Source organism: Mustelus asterias, chromosome 2 (assembly GCF_964213995.1).
Source record: "Mustelus asterias chromosome 2, sMusAst1.hap1.1, whole genome shotgun sequence".
Lineage (NCBI taxonomy): Eukaryota > Metazoa > Chordata > Chondrichthyes > Carcharhiniformes > Triakidae > Mustelus > Mustelus asterias.
Genome location: NC_135802.1, coordinates 3108087 through 3130663, shown reverse-complemented (window position 1 = coordinate 3130663; position 22577 = coordinate 3108087). Strand labels below are relative to the sequence as shown.

The 22577-nt window shown below is 47.6% G+C and overlaps 1 protein-coding gene across 2 annotated transcripts in view; it reads left to right on the top strand.

Annotated features, from left to right (window-relative positions):
* Positions 1–22577, top strand: part of LOC144504645 (IQ motif and ankyrin repeat domain-containing protein 1-like) — a 137147-nt gene that overhangs the window by 45037 nt on the left and 69533 nt on the right. For both annotated transcript variants that reach the window (XM_078230338.1, XM_078230330.1), the window contains 2 exons: positions 7878–8017; positions 15715–15769. In XM_078230338.1, the coding sequence (XP_078086464.1) occupies positions 7878–8017; positions 15715–15769 (195 nt within the window). The remainder of the gene's footprint in view (positions 1–7877; positions 8018–15714; positions 15770–22577) is intronic.

The window sequence follows — 22577 nt, the reverse complement described above, 5'->3', positions numbered from 1 at the left end:
CCAGTCTTTTCTCATAATCCCACTTTGTTTCTCGAATGTACTCTTTCACCTCCCCTCTGAACCTTCTGAATTTCTCTTGGTTCACAATGTATTTCCTACCTGACACCTGTCACAAGCACACCTTTTCTTCCTTATCTTAATCCCAATCTCCTTTCCATCCGGGGGCAGTGGATTAGTTTGCCTTACCTTTCCCTTGGAAGGGAATGTACCTTGACTGTGTCTGGACCATTTCTGTTGTGAAGGTCACCCATTGTTCAGTGACAGTTTTTCCTGCTAACCTTTCATTCCGGTTTAACCGGCCCAGCTCTGTTCAGAGGCTGGGAATTCTGCAAAGAGTTACTCTTATAGAATCATAGAATCCTACAGTGCAGAAGGAGGCCATTCGGCCAAAGAGTCAGCACCGACCACAATCCCACCCAGGCCCTATCCCCATAACACCATGCATTTACCCTAGCTAGTCCCCCTGACACGAAGGGGCAATTTACCACGGCCAATCCACCTAACCCGCACATCTTTGGACGGTGGGAGGAAACTGGAGCACCTGGAGGAAACCCATGCAGACATGGGTAGAACATAGAACATAGAAACCCTACAGTGCAGAAGGAGGCCATTCGGCCCATCGAGTCTGCACCGACCACAATCCCACCCAAGCCCTACCCCCACATATTTACCCGCTAATCCCTCTAACTACACATCTCAGGGACAATTTTTTTTTTTAACCTGGCCAATCAACCTAACCCGCACATCTTTGGACTGTGGGAGGAAACCGGAGCACCCGGAGGAAACCCACGCAGACACGAGGAGAATGTGCAAACTCCACACAGACAGTGACCCGAGCCCGGAATCGAACCCAGGACCCTGGAGCTGTGAAGCAGCGGTGCCAACCACTGTGCTACCGTGCCGCCCAAATGTGCAGACTCCACACAGACAGTGACCCAAGCTGGGAATCGAACCTGAGTCCCTGGCGCTGTGAGGCAGCAGTGCTAACCACTGTGCCGCCTGCTTTTGACTTCCCAAAGAATGGTCACTGGCTCCAAGGCACAAGTCAGGAGTTGGGATGGAAAACCTTCCACTTGTACAGATAAGTGAAGCTCAAAAACTCTCAAGAAGGTCAACACCACCCACAACAAAGCAGCCCACTTAATTGGCACTCAAAGCACCACCTTAAACACTCAATCCCTCCACCACTGAGGAAGAGTGGCAGCCGTGTGTACCATCTACACAGCACCAACTCAGGGAGACTCCGTAGGCAGCACCTTCCAATCCCATGATCACGAGAAAAACAAGGTCAGCAGATGCATGGAAACACCACCACCCGCAGGTTCTCCGACAAGCCATTCCTTCCCTGTCACTGGATCAGAATCCTGGAACTCCCTCTCTAACAGCACGGTGGGTATACCTACAGGGCAGGGACTGCAGCTCCCAGCACCTCCTCAAGGACAATAAATGCTGGCCTAGCCAGCAACACACACACCCCAGGAAATTATAAAATACAGATGTGACTGGGGCTGGGGTGAAGCTTTGGGCCTTAATTGTTACACCTCAGAGATCTTACACTGCAATGTTCAAACTCTCACACTGGCACATTAACAGAGCTCTGTCACACTGGCACATTAACAGAGCGCTGTCACACTGGCACATTAGTCAGTGTCTCGGAGGGGAGTGTTGACCCGTTGGAGAAAATCTCCATTACAAAGGAGGAAGTGTTAGGTTTTTTAGGGAATATAAAGACTGACAAATCCCCAGGGCCTGATGGAATCTATCCAAGGCTGCTCAGGGAGACGAGAGGTGAAATCGCTGGGCCTCTGACGCAAATCTTTGTCTCATCACTGGACGCAGGTGAGGTCCCAGAGTATTGGAGGATAGCTAATGTGGTCCCGTTATTTAAGAAGGGTAGGAAGGATAACCCGGGTAATTATAGGCCGGTGAGCTTGACGTCTGTGGTGGGGAAGTTGTTGGAGAAGATTCTTAGAGATAGGATGTATGCGCATTTAGAAAGGAATAAACTCATTAACGATAGTCAGCATGGTTTTGTGAGAGGGAGGTCATGCCTCACTAACCTGGTGGAGTTTTTTGAAGAAGTGACTAGAATGGTTGACGAGGGAAGGGCCGTGGATGTCGTCTATATGGACTTTAGTAAAGCGTTTGACAAAGTCCCTCATGGCAGGCTGGTGCAAAAGGTTGGATCTCATGGGATAAAGGGGGAGGTGGCTAGATGGGTGAAGAACTGGCTTGGTCACAGAAGACAGAGGGTGGTAGTGGAAGGGTCTTTTTCCGGCTGGATGCCTGTGACTAGTGGTGTTCACAGTAAGAAGTCTCACAACACCAGGTTAAAGTCCAACAGGTTTATTTGGTACCAAATAAACCTGTTGGACTTTACCCTGGTGTTGTGAGACTTCTTACTGTGCTTACCCCAGTCCAACGCCGGCATCTCCACATCATGACTAGTGGTGTTCCGCAGGGCTCTGTATTGGGACCTCTGCTGTTTGTGATTTATATAAACGATCTGGAAGAAGGTGTAACTGGGGTGATCAGTAAGTTTGCGGACGACACAAAAATGGCTGGACTTGCAGATAGTGAGGAACATTGTCAGAGGCTACAGAAGGATATTGATAGGCTGGAAATTTGGGCAAAGAAATGGCAGATGGAGTTCAATCCAGATAAATGTGAAGTGATGCATTTTGGTAGAACTAACGTAGGGGGGAGCTATACGATAAATGGAAGAACCATAAAGGGTGTAGATACGCAGAGGGACCTGGGTGTGCAAGTCCACAGATCCTTGAAGGTGACGTCACAGGTGGAGAAGGTAGTGAATAAGGCATATGGCATGCTTGCCTTTATAGGACGGAGCATAGAGTATAAAAGTTGGGGTCTGATGTTGCAGTTGTATAGAACGTTGGTTCGGCCGCATTTGGAATACTGCGTCCAGTTCTGGTCGTCACACTACCAGAAGGACGTGGAGGCTTTAGAGAGAGTGCAGAGGAGGTTTACCAGGATGTTGCCTGGTATGGAAGGGCTTAGTTATGAGGAGAGATGGGTAAACTGGGGTTGTTCTCACTGGAAAGACGGAGGATGAGGGGTGACCTGATAGAGGTGTATAAAATTATGAAACGCATAGATAGGGTGAACGGTGGGAAGCTTTTTCCCAGGTCAGTGGTGACGTTCACGAGGGGTCTTAGGTTCAAGGTGAAGGGGGAGGAGGTTTAACACGGATATCAGAAGGACGTATTTTACACAGAGGGTGGTGGGGGCCTGGAATGCGCTGCCGGGCAAGGTGGTGGAGGCAGACACACTGGGAACGTTTAAGACTTATCTAGATAGCCACAAGAACGGAGTGGGAATGGAGGGATACAAAAGAATGGTCTAGTTTGGACCAGGGAACGGCGTGAGCTTGGAGGGCCAAAGGGCCTGTTCCTGTGCCGTATTGTTCTTTGTATTAACAGAGCTCTGTCACACTGGCACATTAACAGATCTCTGTCACACTGGCACAGTAACAGAGCTCTGTCACACTGGCACATACTTCTACGTTAAGAGCTTCTATGTTAAGAGCAAGAGGATAAGATGTGAAGGAGTAGGACCTATCAAATGTGATGGTGGGAAAGTCTATATAGAACCGTAGAAATAGCAGAGGTACTCAATGAATACTTTGCTTCAGTATTCACAGTGGAAAAGGATCTTGGTAGTTGCAGTGCAGACTTGCAGTGGACTGAGAAGATTGAGCATGTGGACATTAGGAAAGAGGATGCGTTGGAGCTTTTGAAAAGCATCAAGTTAGATAAATCGCCGGGACCGGATGGGATGGACCCCAGGTTACTGTGGGAGGCGAGGGAAGAGATTGCTGATCCTCTGGCGATGATCTTTGCGTCGTCAATGGAGACGGGAGAGGTTCCGGAGGATTGGAGGATGGCGGATGTGGTTCCGTTATTCAAGAAAGGGAGAAGAGATAGCCCGGGAAATTATAGACCGGTGAGTCTAACCTCAATGGTTGGTAAGCTGATGGAGAAGATCCTGAGAGGCAGGATTTATGAACATCTGGAGAGGGATAGCATGATCAGAAATAGCCAACACGGCTTTGTCCAAGGCAGATCGTGCCTTACGAGCCTAATTAAATTTTTTGATGATGTAACTGGACACATAGACGAGGGAAGAGCGGTAGATGTAGTTTATATGGATTTCAGCAAGGCGTTTGATAAGGTGCCTCATGCAAGGCTCATTGAGAAAGTGAAGGGGCATGGGATACAAGGGGACATTGCTTTGTGGATTCAGAACTGGCTTGCCCACAGAAGGCAAAGAGTGGTTGTAGATGGGTCTTTTTCAGCATGGAGGTCAGTCACCAGTAGAGTGCCCCAGGGATCTGTTCTGGGACCCTTGCTCTTTGTGATTTTTATAAATGACCTGGATGAGGAAGTGGAATGATGGGTTGGCAAGTTTGCGGATGACACAAAGGTTGGTGGTGTTGTGGAGAGTGTAGAGGGATGTCAGCAGTTGCAATGAGACATAGATAAGATGCAAGACTGGGCAGAGAAGTGGCAGATGGACTTCAACCCAGATAAGTGTGTGGTGGTTCATTTTGGCAGGTCGAATAGGATGAAAGAATATAATAAGGGAAAGACGTTTGGCAGTGTGGAAGATCAGAAGGATCTTGGGGTCCGGGTTCATAGGACGCTCAAAGCAGCGTCGCAGGTAGAGGCTGTGGTTAAGAAGGCGTATGGAATACTGGCCTTCATCAATAGAGGAATTGAGTTTAGAAATCGGGAGATAATTGCGTGCAGTTCTGGTCACCTCACTATAAGAAGGATGTGGAAGCGCTGGAAAGAGTGCAGAGGAGATTTACCAGGATGCTGCCTGGTTTGGAGTGTCGGTCTTATGAGGAAAGGTTGAGGGAGCTGGGGCTGTTCTCTCTGGAGCGGAGGAGATTGAGGGGAGACTTAATAGAGGTTTATAAAATGATGAAGGGGATAGATCGAGTGAACGTTCAAAGACTATTTCCTCGGGTGGATGGAGCTATTACAAGGGGGCATAACTATAGGGTTCATGGTGGGAGATATAGGAAGGATATCAGAGGTAGGTTCTTCACGCAGAGAGTGGTTGGGGTGTGGAATGGACTGCCTGCAGTGATAGTGGAGTCAGACACTTTAGGAACATTTAAGCGGTTATTGGATAGGCACATGGAGCACACCAGGATGGTAGGGAGTGGGATAGCTTGATCTTGGTTTCAGATGAAGGTCGGCACAACATCGTGGGCCGAAGGGCCTGTTCTGTGCTGTAATGTTCTATGTTCTATAATGCTGCAGCTGTATAGGACCCTGGTCAGACCCCACCTGGAGTACTGTGCCCAGTTCTGGTTGCCTCATTACAGAAAGGATGTGGAAGCCATAGAAAGGGTGCAGAGGAGATTTACAAGGATGTTGCCTGGATTAGGTGGCATGCCTTATGAGGATAGGTTGAGAAAGCTAGGTCTTTTCTCCTTGGAGAGGCGAAGGATGAGAGGTGACCTGATAGAGGTGTATAAGATGTTGAGGGGCATTGATAGAGTGGAAACTCAGAGGCTTTTACCCAGGGCTGAAATGGTTGCCACAAGAGGTCACAGGTTTAGGGTGCTGGGGAATAGGTACAGAGGAGATGTTAGGGGTAAGTTTTTCACACAGAGGGTGGTGGGTGCGTGGAATCGGCTGCTGGTGGTGTTGGTGGAGGCGGATTTGATAGGGTCTTTTACGAGACTTTTGGATAAGTTCATGGAAGTTAGTAAGATAGAGGGTTATAGGTAAGCCTAGTAGGTAGGGACATGTTCGGCGCAACTTGTGGGCCGAAGGGCCTGTTTGTGCTGTAGCTTTTCTATGTTCTATTAACGGAGCTCTGGCACATTATGACTGTTCTCTTCCTGTTGGGGAGCACTTCAGTGGTCACGGGCATTCAGCCTCTGATATTCGGGTAAGCGTTCTCCAAGGCGGCCTTCGCAACACACAACAGCGCAGAGTCGCTGAGCAGAGACTGATAGCCAAGTTCCGCACACAAGAGGACGGCCTCAACCGGGATATTGGGTTCATGTCACACTATTTGTAACTATTTGTAACCCCCATAGTTGCGTGGACCTGCAGAGTTTCACTGGCTGTCTTGTCTGAAGACAATACACATCTTTTTAGCCTGTCTTGATGCTCTCGTTTCCTTCTCTATGAATTCTTCTTCAATTGGGCCAGTGGGCTGACGAATGGCAGATGGAGTTTAATTTAGACAAATGCGAGGTGACGCATTTTGATCGATTGAACCAGGGCAGGACTTACTCAGTTAATGTTAGAGCATTGGGGAGAGTTACAGAACAAAGAGATTTAGGGGAACATGTTCATAACTCCTTGAAAGTGGAGACACAGGTGGACAGAGTGGTGAAGAAGGCATTCGGCATGCTTGGTTTCATTGGTCAGAACATTGAATACAGGAGTTGGAATGTCTTGTTGAAGTTGTACAAGACATCGGTAAGGCCACACTTGGAATACTGTGTACAGTTCTGGTCACCCCATTTTCGAAAGGATATTATTAAACTGGAAAGAGTGCAGAAAAGATTTACTAGGATGCTACCGGGACTTGATGGTTTGAGTTATAAGGAGAGACTGGATAGACTGGGACTTTTTTCTCTGGAGCGTAGGAGGCTGAGGGGTGATCTTATAGAGGTCTATAAAATAATGAGGGGCACAGATCAGCTAGATAGACAATATCTTTTCCCAAAGGTAGGGGAGTCTAAAACTAGGGGGCATAGGTTTAAGGTGAGAGGGGAGAGGTACAAAAGTGTCCAGAGGGGCAATTTTTTCACACACAGGGTGGTGAGTGTCTGGAACAAGCTGCCGAGGTAGTAGTAGAGGCGGGTACAATCTCGTCTTTTAAAAAGCATTTAGATAGTTACATGGGTACGATGGGTATAGAGGGATATGGGCCAAATGTGGGAAATTGGGATTAGCTTAGAGGTTTAAAAAAAAGGCGGCATGGACAAGTTGGGCTGAAGGGCCTGTTTCCATGCTGTAAACCTCTATGACTCTCAGTGACAATAATTAATCAAAGCAAATCCAATCAAAAAAGCAGGGAACTCCAGAGCTTTTTGCGATGCATGCAGATATCCCATTCTCCACGCCGGCTGCTGTCGGTAAAACTCAGACACAGCAGCGTTCCTTACTGGAGAGAATCTATTCCCTTATTTCACAGTCCTCTATTCCCCCACCTATCCCCATTGATAGATGGACAAATAGTCATCAGCTGTTTAACAGTTTAATTGGCCATTAAAGCATACCAATGTAGTGAATAAGACATGGCAAACTGTTCCCTGATTTCGAATTCCCCCATGGATGAGGCAACAGCATGAGCATCATCTTGTTTCCAAAGCTTTGGGACTGGCTGATTGCCACAGGACAAATCCAGATTGAGCAGAAATGGCTGGCCTGGGCTTGGAGCTGAGGCAGGACTGCAGTTTGTGCATGCAATGTCACCCTGCATGGAACCCAAAGGTGCGACAGGCCTTCGATTGCCTGGTAGTGCTGCTAAAATGGTAACTGGTCTGTTCCCACTCTCATTCAGTAAGCCCAATAAGTAGTCTCGCAACACCAGGTTAAAGTCCAACAGGTTTATTTGGTAGCACGAGCTTTCGGAGCACTGCTCCTTCATCAGGTGAAGGGGCAACGCTCCGTAAGTTCCTGCTACCAAATAAATTTGTTGGACTTTAACCTGGTGTTGTGAGGTTACTCACTGTGCCTACTCCAGTCCAACGCCCGCATCTTCACATCATTCACTTAGCCTCATAAAGCCAACGCCTCTGTAGACAGGTTGGGTTTGGTATGATGGAGGGACCTTGATGCATGTCTCACACCTGTGTTGTCTCTTGTGGCCCTGGGCAGATTGCATCCACAGATGCAGTTATAAAGATTCTTCATGAGTGGGACATCAGCACCACTGTGGCCGTGGCGGACAAGATGGAAGCAGAGAGACAGCGCAGATCAGCAGCCGAGCAGAAACTGAAACAGGACGAAACCAACAGGTCAGAAGTGAGCTCGCTGCTGCCAGGCACACTGTGGAAAAAATATACTGCCCAAAGCAGAGTTCACACATACAAAACAGGGACAGCTCCAATGCTTGACTGCTGAGTTCACATGAGGAGGGAAGAGGGTGGTGTGGATGTGTGGGGGGAGGGGAAGCTAGCCAGCCTTACTAAATAAGAGGGAAAACATCAGCAAGGATCTGAACTCCTCAGACTGTGGTCAGTCTTGGAGGGATGTCAGAAGTTACAGAGGGACATAGATAGGATGCAAGACTGGGCGGAGAAGTGGCAGATGGACTTCAACCCAGATAAATGCGTAGTGGTCCATTTTGGCAGGTCAAATGGGATGAAGGAGTACAATATAAAGGGAAAGAGTCTTAGTATGGCAGAGGATCAGAAGGACCTTGGGGTCCGGGTCCATAGGACTCTAAAATCAGCCCCGCAGGTGGAGGAGATGGTTAAGAAGGCGTATGGTGTGCTGGCCTTTATCAATCAAGGGATTGAGTTTAGGAGTCCGGGGATAATGATGCAGCTATATAAGACCCTCGTCAGACCCCACTTGGAGTACTGTGCTCAGTTCTGGTCGCCTCATTACAGGAAGGATGTGGAAAAGATTGAAAGGGTGCAGAGGAGATTTACAAGGATGTTGCCTGGATTGAGTGGCATGCCTTATGAGGATAGGCTGAGGGAGCTCGGTCTTTTCTCCTTGGAGAGACGTAGGATGAGAGGAGACCTAATAGAGGTATATAAGATGTTGGGAGGCATAGATCGGGTGGACTCTCAGAGGCTTTTTCCCAGGGTGGAAATGTCTGCTACGAGAGGACACAGGTTTAAGGTGCTGGGGGGTAGGTACAGGGGAAATGTTAGGGGGAAGTTTTTCACACAGAGGGTGGTGGGCGAGTGGAATCGGCTGCTGTCAGTGGTGGTGGAGGCAAACTCAATAGGGTCTTTTAAGAGACTCCTGGATGAGTACATGGGACTTAATAGGATGGAGGGTTATAGGTAGGCCTAAAAGGGTAGGGATATGTTCGGCACAACTTGTGGGGCCGAAGGGCCTGTTTTGTGCTGTAGTTTTCTATGTTTCTATGTTTCTAATATTGAGTGTGTAAGATTTTCATTGCCTGTAAGTACACTTGTGTGCGTGACTACATATGTGTGTGCGTCTGTGTATTTGTGTTCACTTACTTGCGTGTGTGTACCTGTATATCCACTACTGCATGTGTGCATATGTGTACATTTGTGTGAATTTACATGTGCTTGTGTGTACCTGTATATGTGTACTTATCCATGTGTGTTTGCTGTGTGGGTTCATGTGTGTGATGTTTAGCTGATGATACTGAATTTGGGGGCGGAGAGGATGCAGGAAGCTGGCCAGATCAGCAGAGTGTCAGGTTGTGAAGCACACTTTAGTGTGGAGAGATTCTCAACAGAAAATCATTGGCCAGGAATGCAAAATTCCCAACACATTGTGGAACAAATTCCTGGTGGAGTCATAATGAACAAAGCAAGAATTCACCACAGTGACCCAGGAATGAAGGTTCCTGATTAGGAAGAAAGTTCACAATTGGTCCAATCTTCCTAATCCTTGGGAACTCTTGTTGGACAGGAAAACTGCGTGCAAAGTCCACCATCTCTACCCAGGCTTGAACTGTCCTTAGTTTGAATAGTTTTTAATAGTCAATTGATGGTGTCTCAGAGGGACGTGTAAACCCTTTAGAACAAGTCATCATTACGAGGGAGGATGTGTTAGATGAATTAAAAGGCATTAAGGTAAACAAATCCCCAGGGCCAGATGGCATCTATCCCAGATTACTGAGGGAGGCAAGAGAGGAAATTGCTGGGCCTCGAACAGAAATCTTTGTTTCCTCGTTGGCCACTGGTGAGATCCCAGAGGATTGGAGGTTAGCCAATGTTATCCCGTTATTTCAGAAGGGTAGCAAGGATAACGCGGGTAATTATAGGCCAGTGAGCTTGACGTCAGTGAGAGTGAAACTGTTGGTGAAGATTCTTAGGAATAGAATTATACACATTTGGGACTGAATGGTCTTGTTAGCGACAGGCAGCATGGTTTTCTACGAGGGAGGTCGTGTCTCACTAATTCAATTGGGTTTTTTGAGGAGGTGACAAAAATGATTGACGAGGGAAGGGCCGTGGATGTTGTCTACATGGACTTTAGTAAAGCAATTGACAAGGTCCCTCATGGCAGGCTGGTGCAAAAAATCAAATCTCACGGTATCAGGTGTGAACTAGCTAGATGGATTCAGAACTGGCTTGGCCATAGAAGGCAGAGGGTAGCGGTGGAAGGGTGTTTTTCAGAATGGAGGTCTGTAACTAGTGGTGTTCCGCAGGGATCAGTGCTGGGACCTCTGCTGTTTATAATATATATAAATGACTTGGAAGAAAACGTAGCTGGTCTGATTAGCAAGTTTGTGGATGATACTAAGATTGGCGGAGTTGTGGACAGTGATGAACGTTGTCAGAGAATACAGCAGGATAGAGATAGGCTGGAAAATTGGATGGAGAAATGGCAGATGGAATTTAATCCAGACAAATGTGAGGTGGTAGATCCAATTCAGGTGGGAGCTATAAAATAAATGGCAGAACCATCAGGAACATCGACACACAGAGAGATCTGGGAGTACAGGTCCACAGATCCTTAAAAGTGGCAGCACAGGTGGAGAAGGTGGTGAAGAAAGCATGTGGCATGTTTACCTTCATCGGACGGGACATCGAGTATAAAAGTTGGCAAATTATGTTACAGTTTATAAACCGTTGGTTAAGCCACATTTGGAATACTGTGTCCAATTCTGGTCACCACACTACCAGAAGGACGTGGAGGCTTTGGAGAGAGTGCAGAAAAGGTTTACCAGGATGTTGCCTGGTATGGAGGGTATTAGCTATGAGGAGAGATTGAATAAACTGGGATTGTTCTCCCTGGAAAGACGGAGGCTGAGGGGCGACCTGATATAAGTTTATAAAATTATGAGGGGTGTGGATAGGGTGAACAGTTGGAAGCTTTTTCCCAGGGGCAGAAATGGCAATTACAAGGGGACACAAGTTCAAGATAAGGGGGGAAAAGGTTCAGTGGAGATGTGTGGGGGGAGTTTTTTTACAGTAAGGAGTCCAACAACACCAGGTTAAAGTCCAACAGGTTTATTTGGTAGCAAACGCCACTAGCTTTCGGAGCACTGCTCCTTCGTCAGATGGAGTGGAAGTCTTTTTTTACACAGTTTTTTTACACAGAGGGTGGTGGGGGCCTGGAATGCGCTGCCAAGTGAGGTGGTTGAGGCAGTTACGTTAGCCACATTTAAGTCTTATCTGGATAGGCAGATGAACAGACGGGGAATAGAGGGATATAAGCGGTCGATTAGATAGGACAACGTGATCGGCGCAGGCTTGTGGAGCCGAAGGGCCTGTTCCTGTGCTTTGTTCATTTGGCCTCTGGCAGCTGTCTGACCAGCTGAGTCCCCATTGGGCAGCCCCAGATATCTCAAGCTGATGTAAATGGAGAACCAACAACTGACCTTCAGATCGACAAGGGAGTGGAGTTCTTGTGGACAGGCAGGAAGATGGAGTTAACAGCATTATCAGATCAGGCATTATCTTATTGAATGGTGGAGAATGTTCTGAGGGCTGACTGGTTTACTGCTGCGACTGTTTCTTGTGACCGAATATCCAGAGAATGGATATTCCTGGGGGAGAACATCAGAAAAACCAGTTTAAGAAGGGCAGGCAGCAGAGATAATCCAGGAAATTATAGGCCGGTGAGCCTTACGTCAGTGGTCGGAAAATTATTGGAAAAGATTCTTTTCCAAAAGAAAGCATTTACTCTCATTTGAAAACAAATGGAATTATTAGTGATAGAAAGCATGGTTTTGTGAAGGGGAGATCGTGTCTCACTAACTTGATTGAGTTTGAGGAAGTGACGAAGATGAATGATGAGGGGAAGTGGATATATACATGGACTTCAGTAAAGCCTTTGACAAGGTACCTCACGGTAGGCTGGTATGAAAGGTGAAGTCACACGGGATCAGAGGAGAGCTGGCAAGATGGATACAGAACTGGCTTGGCCATAGAAGACAGAGGGTAGCAGTAGAGGGGTACTTTTCTGAATGGAAGGCTGTGACTAGCGGTGTTCCACGGGGATCAGTTCGGGACCTTTGTTGTTCGTAGTATATATAAATGATTTGGAGGAAAATGTAGCTGGTCTGATTAGTATGTTTGCAGACGACACAAAAATTGGTGGAGTTGAGTTGCGGATAGTGAAGAGGATTGTCAGAGGATACAGCAAGATATAGACCGGTTGGTGACTTGGGCGGAGAAATGGCAGATGGAGTTTAATCCAGACAAGTGTGAGATAATCCTTTTGGAAGGTCCAATGCATGTAGGAATTATACAGTAAATGGTAGAACCCTTAGGAGTGTTGACAGACAGAGAGGTCTGGATGGACATGTCCATTGAAAGTGGCAATGCAGGTCGATAAGGTAGTCAAGAAGGCACATGGCATGCTTGCCTTCATCAGTCAGGGTATTGAGTATAAAAATTGGCGGGTCAGGCTGCAGCTGTACAGAACCTTAGTTAGGCCTCATTTCGAATACTGTGTACAATTCTGTCGCCACACTACCAGAAGGATGTGGATGCTTTGGAGAGGCGACAGAAGAGGTTTACCAGGATGTTGCCTGGTCTGGAGGGTATTAGCTATGAGGAGAGGTTGGATAAACCCGGTTTGTTTTCACTGGAATGACGGAGGTTGAGGGGCGACCTGATAGAAGTCTACAAGATTATGAGGGGCATGGACAGAGTGGATAGTCAGATGACTTTAGAAAAGTCAAGTACTAGGGGACATAGGTTTAAGGTGCGTGGGGAAAAGTTTAGAGGAGATGTGCGAGGCAAGGTTTTTACACAGAAGGTGGTGAATGTCTGGAACGCGCTGCCCGGGGAGGTGGTGGGAGCAGGTACGATAGCGGCATTTAAGGGGCAACTAGACGAATACCTGAATAGGATGGGAATGGAAGGATACGGACTCTGTAAGTGCATACGGTTTTAGTTTAGGCAGGCATCATGATTGGCGCAGGCTTGGAGGGCCGAAGGGCCTGATCCTGTGCTGTACTGTTCTTTGTTCAAAGATGGAGGGGGAATCCAACAGAGATTTTAAGATCATTAATGATTAAACACTTTACAACAATAGAGTACTGAGGTAAAGACTGTGGGCAAGATTTGGGCTTTTGGGTTGGGATCCCAGTACCATGGCCAAGTGGGGTCCTGACCCCACATTTTATAGGAACCAACAGTGGTTTCCCCTGAATTGGCCAATTAGAGACTTGAAGGGGTGCACACTATCCAATTCGGAATGGTGGATGGGCTTTTAATGCAGGAGGACCAATAGAAGGCCCTCAGGCATGGAAGGAGCAGCAGCCATCTTGAGATGTTCTCTCAGCACTTGTAAAACTTTGATACGAATAGATGGCAGCATCTGTCAAGCCCCCATTGTGGAGGGAGAGTCCCTCTAGCGGGTGGTGTGCCACTCGAGTGCTGGGCAGGTAGTTTGGGAGTGCTCCAAAGCTTCCTGCAATGCCGGTCCAGGCTATCGTAAAATTCCAGTCAGCCTGGAGTGATTGCCCCACCACTTGCAGGTGATCAGCACTGCACCCACCCTAATAGTTAATAGTGGGAAATGAGGATATGGCTGAGTCTTTAAATAAGTTTTTTGTGTCGGTCTTCACGGTGGAGGACACAAATAGTTTGCCAAATATTAACGATAGAGGGTTGGCAGCAGGAGAAATACTTAATACAATTAATGTTACCAGAGAGGCAGTGCTGGGTAGACTAATGGGACTGAAGGTGGACAAGTCCCCGGGTCCGGATGGAATGCATCCCAGGGTATTGAAAGAAATGTCAGAGGTAATAGTGGATGCGTTAGTGATTATTTATCAAAACTCGTTGCATTCTGGGGTAGTGCCGGTTGATTGGAAAACGGCTAATGTTACGCCGCTGTTTAAAAAAGGAAGGAGACAAAAGGCGGGTAACTATAGGCCGGTCAGCTTAACGTCTGTAGTAGGGAAAATGCTGGAATCCATTATTAAAGAGGAGATAGCAGGGCATCTGGATAGAAATGGTTCGATCAATCAGACGCAGCATGGATTCATGAGGGGAAAGTCGTGCTTGACGAACATGTTGGATTTTTATGAAGATGTGAGTAGGGCGGTTGATGGAGGAGAACCGGTGGATGCGGTGTTTTTGGATTTCCAAAAGGCGTTTGATAAGGTGCCCCATAAAAGGCTGCTGAAGAAGATTAGGGCACACGGAGTTGGGGGTAGTGTGTTAAAATGGATTGGGGACTGGCTATCCGACAGGAAGCAAAGAGTCGGAATAAATGGGTGTTTTTCCGGTTGGAGGAAGGTAACTAGTGGCGTGCCGCAGGGATCGGTACTCGGGCCGCAAATATTTACCATTTATATAGATGATCTGGAGGAGGGGACGGAGTATAGGGTAACGAAGTTTGCAGACGACACAAAGATAAGTGGAAAAGTGAATCGTGTGGAGGACAGAGAAGATCTGCAGAGAGATTTGGACAGGCTGAGTGAGTGGGAGAGGATATGGCAAATGGAGTATAACGTTGAGAAATGCGAGGTTATACACTTTGGAGGAAATAATAACAAATGGGATTACTATCTCAATGGAAACAAATTAAAACATGCTACCGTGCAAAGGGACCTGGGGGTCCTTGTGCATGAGACGCAAAAGCCCAGTCTGCAGGTACAACAGGTGATCAAGAAGGCAAATGGGATGTTGGCCTATATTGCGAGGGGGATAGAATATAAAAGCAGGGATGTCTTGATGCACCTGTACAGGGCATTGGTGAGGCCGCAGCTGGAATACTGTGTGCAGTATTGGTCCCCTTATATAAGGAAGGATATATTGACATTGGAGGGAGTGCAGAGAAGGTTCACCAGGTTGATACCGGAGATGAGGGGTTTGGATTATGAGGAGAGGCTGAGGAGATTGGGTTTGTACTCGTTGGAGTTGAGAAGGATGAGGGGGGATCTTATGGAGACTTATAAGATAATGCGGGGGCTGGATAGGGTGGAGGCGGAGAGATTCTTTCCACTTAGTAAGGAAGTTAAAACTAGAGGACACAGCCTCAAAATAAAGGGGGGTCGGTTTAAGACAGAGTTGAGGAGGAACTTCTTCTCCCAGAGGGTGGTGAATCTCTGGAATTCTCTGCCCACTGAGGTGGTGGAGGCTACCTCGCTGAATATGTTTAAAGCGCGGATGGATGGATTCCTGATCGGTAAGGGAATTAAGGGTTATGGGGATCAGGCGGGTAAGTGGTACTGATCCACGTCAGATCAGCCATGATCTTATTGAATGGCGGGGCAGGCTCGAGGGGCTAGATGGCCTACTCCTGCTCCTATTTCTTATGTTCTTATGTTCTTATCCTGATCCCAGGAAAATCCCCTCGTGGCAACAAGCTAAAACTATGTGATTGGCTCCTTCCAAATCCTCATGCGGGGCTGAGAATTCTGCCCTCTCAGTTGAGCTTTAAAGGGAACCGGATTAGTATTTGTTAAGGAAATGTGGAAGCATCCAGGGAAAGGGCAGGAGAGTTTAGTGGAAACAGCAGTGTGGATGTGAGGTGCTGTGTGTTGGAAAAGCTGGGATTCGATAACCTGAGATCTCATTTCTCTCCTCTCCAGGATCCAGAACCAGGTTTCAGAAATCACAAAGGAACTGTCTCAATACCAACATGAGGTAACTGTCCCACCAGCATTATACCAATCACTGTCCACTGAAACCAACTGTCCTTCAGCTTCTCTGGGAAAATGATGCCCAGCTCAGGGTCAGTACTTTGGAGGGGATTCTGTGATCAGGAACATATTGCTGTTACAACCCATTCACTGGCATTGTCACTTTATTGTGCCTCAGATGACGGGAGGCAATGGCCTAGTGGTATTATTGCTGGGTTATTAATCCAGAAACTCAGCTAATGCTTTGGGGACCCGGGTTCAAATCCCACCACGGCAGATGGGCCTGGAGTCACATGTAGGCCAGACCAGATAAGGATGGCAGATTTCTTTTTCTTCAGCGCGCGGGAGATTTAAAAGCAGGCCGCAGTATCCAGCGGGCAGCGTTGAGAGCGGGCAGCGTTGAGAGCGGGCAGCAGAGTGAGAACTGAAGGGCTTTGGCTCGAAGGGCTGAGGCGGAAAGGGCAAGGAGGGGTACGTTTAATTCTTAAGTATGTTTCTCTGTGTTCCTTGAAATAAGAAGGGAAATTCTGAGTGTGAGGCCAGTCTGTTGTTCCCAATGTAGGATGTGGGAGGTCCTGGAGGCTCCTGGCCTCCCGGACGACCATATCTGTGATGGGTGTGTCGAGCTGCGGTTCCTAAGGGACCGCGTTAGAGAACTGGAACTGCAGCTCGAGGATCTTCGTCTGGTGTGGGAAAATGAGGAGGTGATAGACAGGAACGATCAGCAGGTGGTCACACCAGGGCCACGGGAGGCAGACAAATGGGTAACGTCCAGGAAGGGGAAAGCTCGGGTGATAGAGAACACCCCGGTGGATGTGCCCCTACACAACAAGTGCTCCTGTCTGAGTACTGCTGGGGGGGACAGCCCGCCTGGGGGAAGCAGCAGTGGCCGTGTCTCCGGAGTAGTGTCCGGCCCTGTAACTCAGAGGGCTAAGGAAAGGAGGAGGAAGGCAGTATTAATCGGGGACTCGACAGTAAGGGGGTCGGACAGGCGTTTTTGCGGAGGCAGGCAGGAGTCTCGGATGGTGGTCTGCCTCCCTGGTGCCGGGATTTGGGATGTCTTTGATCGCGTCCCAGATATCCTGAGGTGGGAGGGAGAGGAGCCAGAGGTCATGGTACATATTGGTACCGCTGACATAGGTAGGAAGACGGAAGGGGTCATGAAAAGAGAATATAGGGAGTTAGGTAGACAGTTGGGAAGGAGGAATGCAAAGGTACTAATCTCAGGATTGCTGCCTGTGCCACGGGAAAGTGAGAGCAGGAATGGAGTGAGGTGGAGGATGAATGCGTGCCTGAGGGACTGGAGCAGGGGGGGCAGGGATTTAGGTTCCTGGATCATTGGGACCTCTTTAGGGGAAGGTGTGACCTGTACAAAAAAGACGGGTGGCACTTGAATCCCAGGGGGACCAATATCCTGGCAGGAAGGTTGGCTAAGGCTACTGGGGAGACTTTAAACTAGAAAGGTTGGGGGGAGGGAATCGTGATGAGGGGACTGAGAGCAAGGAGGTTAGCCCGCAAATAGAGAAGGATTGTAGACAGGGTAAGAGTGAGAATAGACGGGTGATGGAGAAGGGGAGAGCTCAGACCAAAGGTTTGAAATGTGTCTATTTTAACGCCAGGAGTGTAGTGAATAAAGTGGATGAGCTTAGAGTGTGGATCGATGCTTGGAAGTGTGATGTGGTGGCCATTACGGAGACTTGGTGACAGGGACAGGACTGGATACTTCAGGTGTCGGGTTCCAGATGTTTCAGAAAGGACAGAGAGGGAGGCAAAAGAGGGGGGGGAGTGGCACTGCTGATCAGGGATAGTGTCACAGCTGTACAGAAGGTGGAAGCCCTGGAGGGATTGTCTACGGAGTCTCTGGGGGTGGACGTTTGGAGCGGGAAGGGGTCGATAACTTTGCTGGGTGTTTTTTACAGGCCGCCCAATAGTAACAGGGATGTTGAGGAGCAGATAGGGAAACAGATCCTGGAGAGATGTAGGAATAACAGGGTTGTCGTGATGGGAGACTTTAATTTCCCAAACATCAATTGGAATATCCTTAGGGTAAGGGGTTTGGATGGGGAGGAGTTTGATAGGTGTGTTCAGGAGGGTTTCCTGACACAGCATGTGGATAAGCCTACAAGAGGAGAGGCTGTACTCGATCTGGTACTGGCTACTGAGCCTGGACAGGTGTCGGATCTCTCAGTGGGGGAGCATCTTGGGGATAGTGATCATAACTCTATCTCCTTTACACTAGCATTGGAAAGAGATAGGATCAGGCAAGCTAATTTATAGAACCATAGAACCATAGAAAATTACAGCTCAGAAACAGGCCTTTTGGCCCTTCTTGTCTGTGCCGAACCATTTTATGCCTAGTCCCACTGACCTGCACTTGGACCATATCCCTCCACACCCCTCTCATCCATGAACCCGTCCAAGTTTTTCTTAAATGTTAAAAGTGACCCCGCATTTACCACTTTATCCGGCAGCTCATTCCACACTCCCACCACTCTCTGCGTGAAGAAGCCCCCCCTAATATTCCCTTTAAACTTTTCTCCTTTCACCCTTAACCCATGCCCTCTGGTTTTTTTCTCCCCTAGCCTGAGCGGAAAAAGCCTGCTTGCATTCACTCTATCTATACCCATCAAAATCTTATACACCTCTATCAAATCTCCCCTCAATCTTCTACGCTCCAGGGAATAAAGTCCCAACCAATTCAATCTCTCTCTGTAACTCAGCTTCTCAAGTCCCGGCAACATCCTTATGAACCTTCTCTGCACTCTTTCAACCTTATTTACATCCTTCCTGTAACTAGGTGACCAAAACTGTCCACAATACTCCAAATTCGGCCTCACCAATGCCTTATATAACCTTACCATAAGACTCCAACTTTTATACGCGATACTCCGATTTATAAAGGCCAAAGTACCAAAGGCACTCTTTACGACCCTATCCACCTGTGATGTCACTTTTAGGGAATTCTGAACCTGTATTCCCAGATCCCTCTGTTCAACTGCACTCTTCAGAGTCCTACCATTTACCCTGTACGTTCTACTTTGATTTGTCCTTCCAAAGTGCAATATCTCACACTTGTCTGTGTTAAATTCCATTTGCCATTTTTCAGCCCATTTTTCTAGTTGGTCCAAATCCCTCTGCAAGCTTTGAAAACCTTCCTCACTGTCCACTACACCTCCAATCTTTGTATCATCAGCAAACTTGCTGATCCAATTGACCACATTATCATCCAGATCATTGATATAGATGACAAACAACAATGGACCCAACACCGATCCCTGCGGCACACCACTAGTCACAGGCCTCCACTCAGAGAAGCAATCCTCCACAACCACTCTCTGGCTTCTTCCATTGATGATGTGGAGATGCCGGCGTTGGACTGGGGTAAACACAGTAAGAAGTTTAACAACACCAGGTTAAAGTCCAACAGGTTTATTTGGTAGCAAAAGCCACACAAGCTTTCGAGGCTCTGAGCCCCTTCTTCAGGTGAGTGGGAATTCTGTTCACAAACAGAACTTATAAGACACAGACTCAATTTACATGAATAATGGTTGGAATGCGAATACTTACAACTAATCCAGTCTTTAAGAAACAAAACAATGGGAGTGGAGAGAGCATCAAGACAGGCTAAAAAGATGTGTATTGTCTCCAGACAAGACAGCCAGTGAAACTCTGCAGGTCCACGCAACTGTGGGAGTTACAAATAGTGTGACATAAATTCTGATTCTAGGATCGCATGATAAAGTTGTAAGTATTCGCATTCCAACCATTATTCATGTAAATTGAGTCTGTGTCTTATAAGTTCTGTTTGTGAACAGAATTCCCACTCACCTGAAGAAGGGGCTCAGAGCCTCGAAAGCTTGTGTGGCTTTTGCTACCAAATAAACCTGTTGGACTTTAACCTGGTGTTGTTAAACTTCTTACTGTGTTCTTCCATTGAGCCAGTGTCTTATCCAATTTACTACCTCAGGTAGGTTACGGGAACCGTGGTGCATGAAAGCTGCGCTGAACCTCGTGAGAAAGAAAAGGAAAGCGTACAAAACGTTCAGAGAGCTCGGCGATGATAGGGATCTAGATGAGTATGCGGCTTGTAGGAAGGGACTTGAGAACGAAATTAGGAGAGGCAGAAGGGGTCACGCGAAGGCCTTGGCAGGTAAGATTAGAACATAGAACACAAGAACATAAGAAATAGGAGCAGGAGTAGGCCATCTAGCCCCTCGAGCCTGCCCCGCCATTCAATAAGATCATGGCTGATCTGACGTGGATCAGTACCACTTACCCGCCTGATCCCCATAACCCTTAATTCCCTTACCGATCAGGAATCCATCCATCCGCGCTTTAAACATATTCAGCGAGGTAGCCTCCACCACCTCAGTGGGCAGAGAATTCCAGAGATTCACCACCCTCTGGGAGAAGAAGTTCCTCCTCAACTCTGTCTTAAACCGACCCCCCTTTATTTTGAGACTGTGTCCTCTAGTTTTATCTTCCTTACTAAGTGGAAAGAATCTCTCCGCCTCCACCCTATCCAGCCCCCGCATTATCTTATAAGTCTCCATAAGATCCCCCCTCATCCTTCTCAACTCCAACGAGTACAAACCCAATCTCCTCAGCCTCTCCTCATAATCCAAACCCCTCATCTCCGGTATCAACCTGGTGAACCTTCTCTGCACTCCCTCCAATGCCAATATATCCTTCCTCATGTAAGGGGACCAATACTGCACACAGTATTCCAGCTGCGGCCTCACCAATGCCCTGTACAGGTGCATCAAGACATCCCTGCTTTTATATTCTATCCCCTTCGCAATATAGGCCAACATCCCATTTGCCTTCTTGATCACCATTTGCCTTCTTGATCACATAGAACACAGAACAGTACAGCACAGAACAGGCCCTTCGGCCCACGATGTTGTGCCGAGCTTTATCTGAAACCAAGATCAAGCTATTCCACTCCCTATCATCCTGGTGTGCTCCATGTGCCTATCCAATAACCGCTTAAATGTTCCTAAAGTGTCTGACTCCACTATCACTGCAGGCAGTCCATTCCACACCCCAACCACTCTCTGCGTAAAGAACCTACCTCTGATATCCTTCCTATATCTCACACCACGAACCCTATAGTTATGTCCCCTTGTAATAGCTCCATCCACCTGAGGAAATAGTCTTTCAACATTCACTCTATCTATCCCCTTCATCATTTTATAAACCTCTATTAAGTCTCCCCTCAGCCTCCTCCGCTCCAGAGAGAACAGCCCGAGCTCCCTCAACCTTTCCTCATAAGACCTACCCTCCAAACTAGGCAGCATCCTGGTAAATCTCCTCTGCACTCTTTCCAGCGCTTCCACATCCTTCCTATAGTGAGGTGACCAGAACTGCACACAATATTCCAAATGTGGTCTCACCAAGGTCCTGTACAGTTGCAGCATAACCCCACGGCTCTTAAACTCCAACCCCCTGTTAATAAAAGCTAACACACTATAGGCGTTCTTCACAGCTCTATCCACTTGAGTGGCAACCTTTAGAGATCTGTGGATATGGACCCCAAGATCTCTCTGTTCCTCCACAGTCTTCAGAACCCTACCTTTGACCCTGTAATCCACATTTAAATTAGTCCTACCAAAATGAATCACCTCACATTTATCAGGGTTAAACTCCATTTGCCATTTTTCAGCCCAGCTTTGCATCCTATCTATGTCTCTTTGCAGCCTACAACAGCCCTCCACCTCATCCACTACTCCACCAATCTTGGTGTCATCAGCAAATTTACTGACCCACCCTTCAGCCCCCTCCTCTAAGTCATTAATAAAAATCACAAAGAGCAGAGGACCAAGCACCGATCCCTGCGGCACTCCGCTAGCAACCTGCCTCCAATCCGAAAATTTTCCATCTACCACCACCCTCTGTCTTCGATCAGACAGCCAGTTACCTATCCAATCGGCCAACTTTCCCTCTATCCCACACCTCCTCACTTTCATCATAAGCCGACCATGGGGGACCTTATCAAACGCCTTACTAAAATCCATGTATATGACATCAACTGCCCTACCTTCAACAACACACTTAGTTACCTCCTCAAAAAATTCTATCAAATTTGTGAGGCACGACTTGCCCTTCACAAATCCGTGCTGACTATCCCGGATTAATCCGCATCTTTCTAAATGGTCGTAAATCCCATCCCTAAGGACCTTTTCCATCAACTTCCCAACCACCGAAGTAAGACTAACCGGTCTATAATTACCAGGGTCATTTCTATTCCCTTTCTTAAACAGAGGAACAACATTCGCCATTCTCCAGTCCTCTGGCACTATCCCCGTGGACAGCGAGGACCCAAAGATCAAAGCCAAAGGCTCTGAAATCTCATCCCTTGCCTCCCAAAGAATCCTCGGATACATTTCATCAGGCCCAGGGGACTTATCGACCTTCAGTTCATTCAAAACTGCCAGGGCAGCCTCCCTCCGAACATCTATTTCCTCCAGCCTATTAGCCTGTAACACCTTCTCTTCCTCAAAAACATGGCCCCTCTCCTTGGTGAACACTGAAGAAAAGTATTCATTCATCACCTCGCCTATCTCTACTGACTCCATACACAAGTTCCCACTACTGTCCTTGACCGGCCCTAATCTCACCCTGGTCATTCTTTTATTCCTCACATAAGAGTAAAAAGCCTTGGGGTTTTCCTTGATCCGACCCGCCAAGGACTTCTCATGTCCCCTCCTAGCTCTCCTAAGCCCCTTTTTCAGCTCATTCCTTGCTAACTTGTAACCCTCAATCGAACCATCTGAACCTTGTTTCCTCATCCCTACATAAGCTTCCCTCTT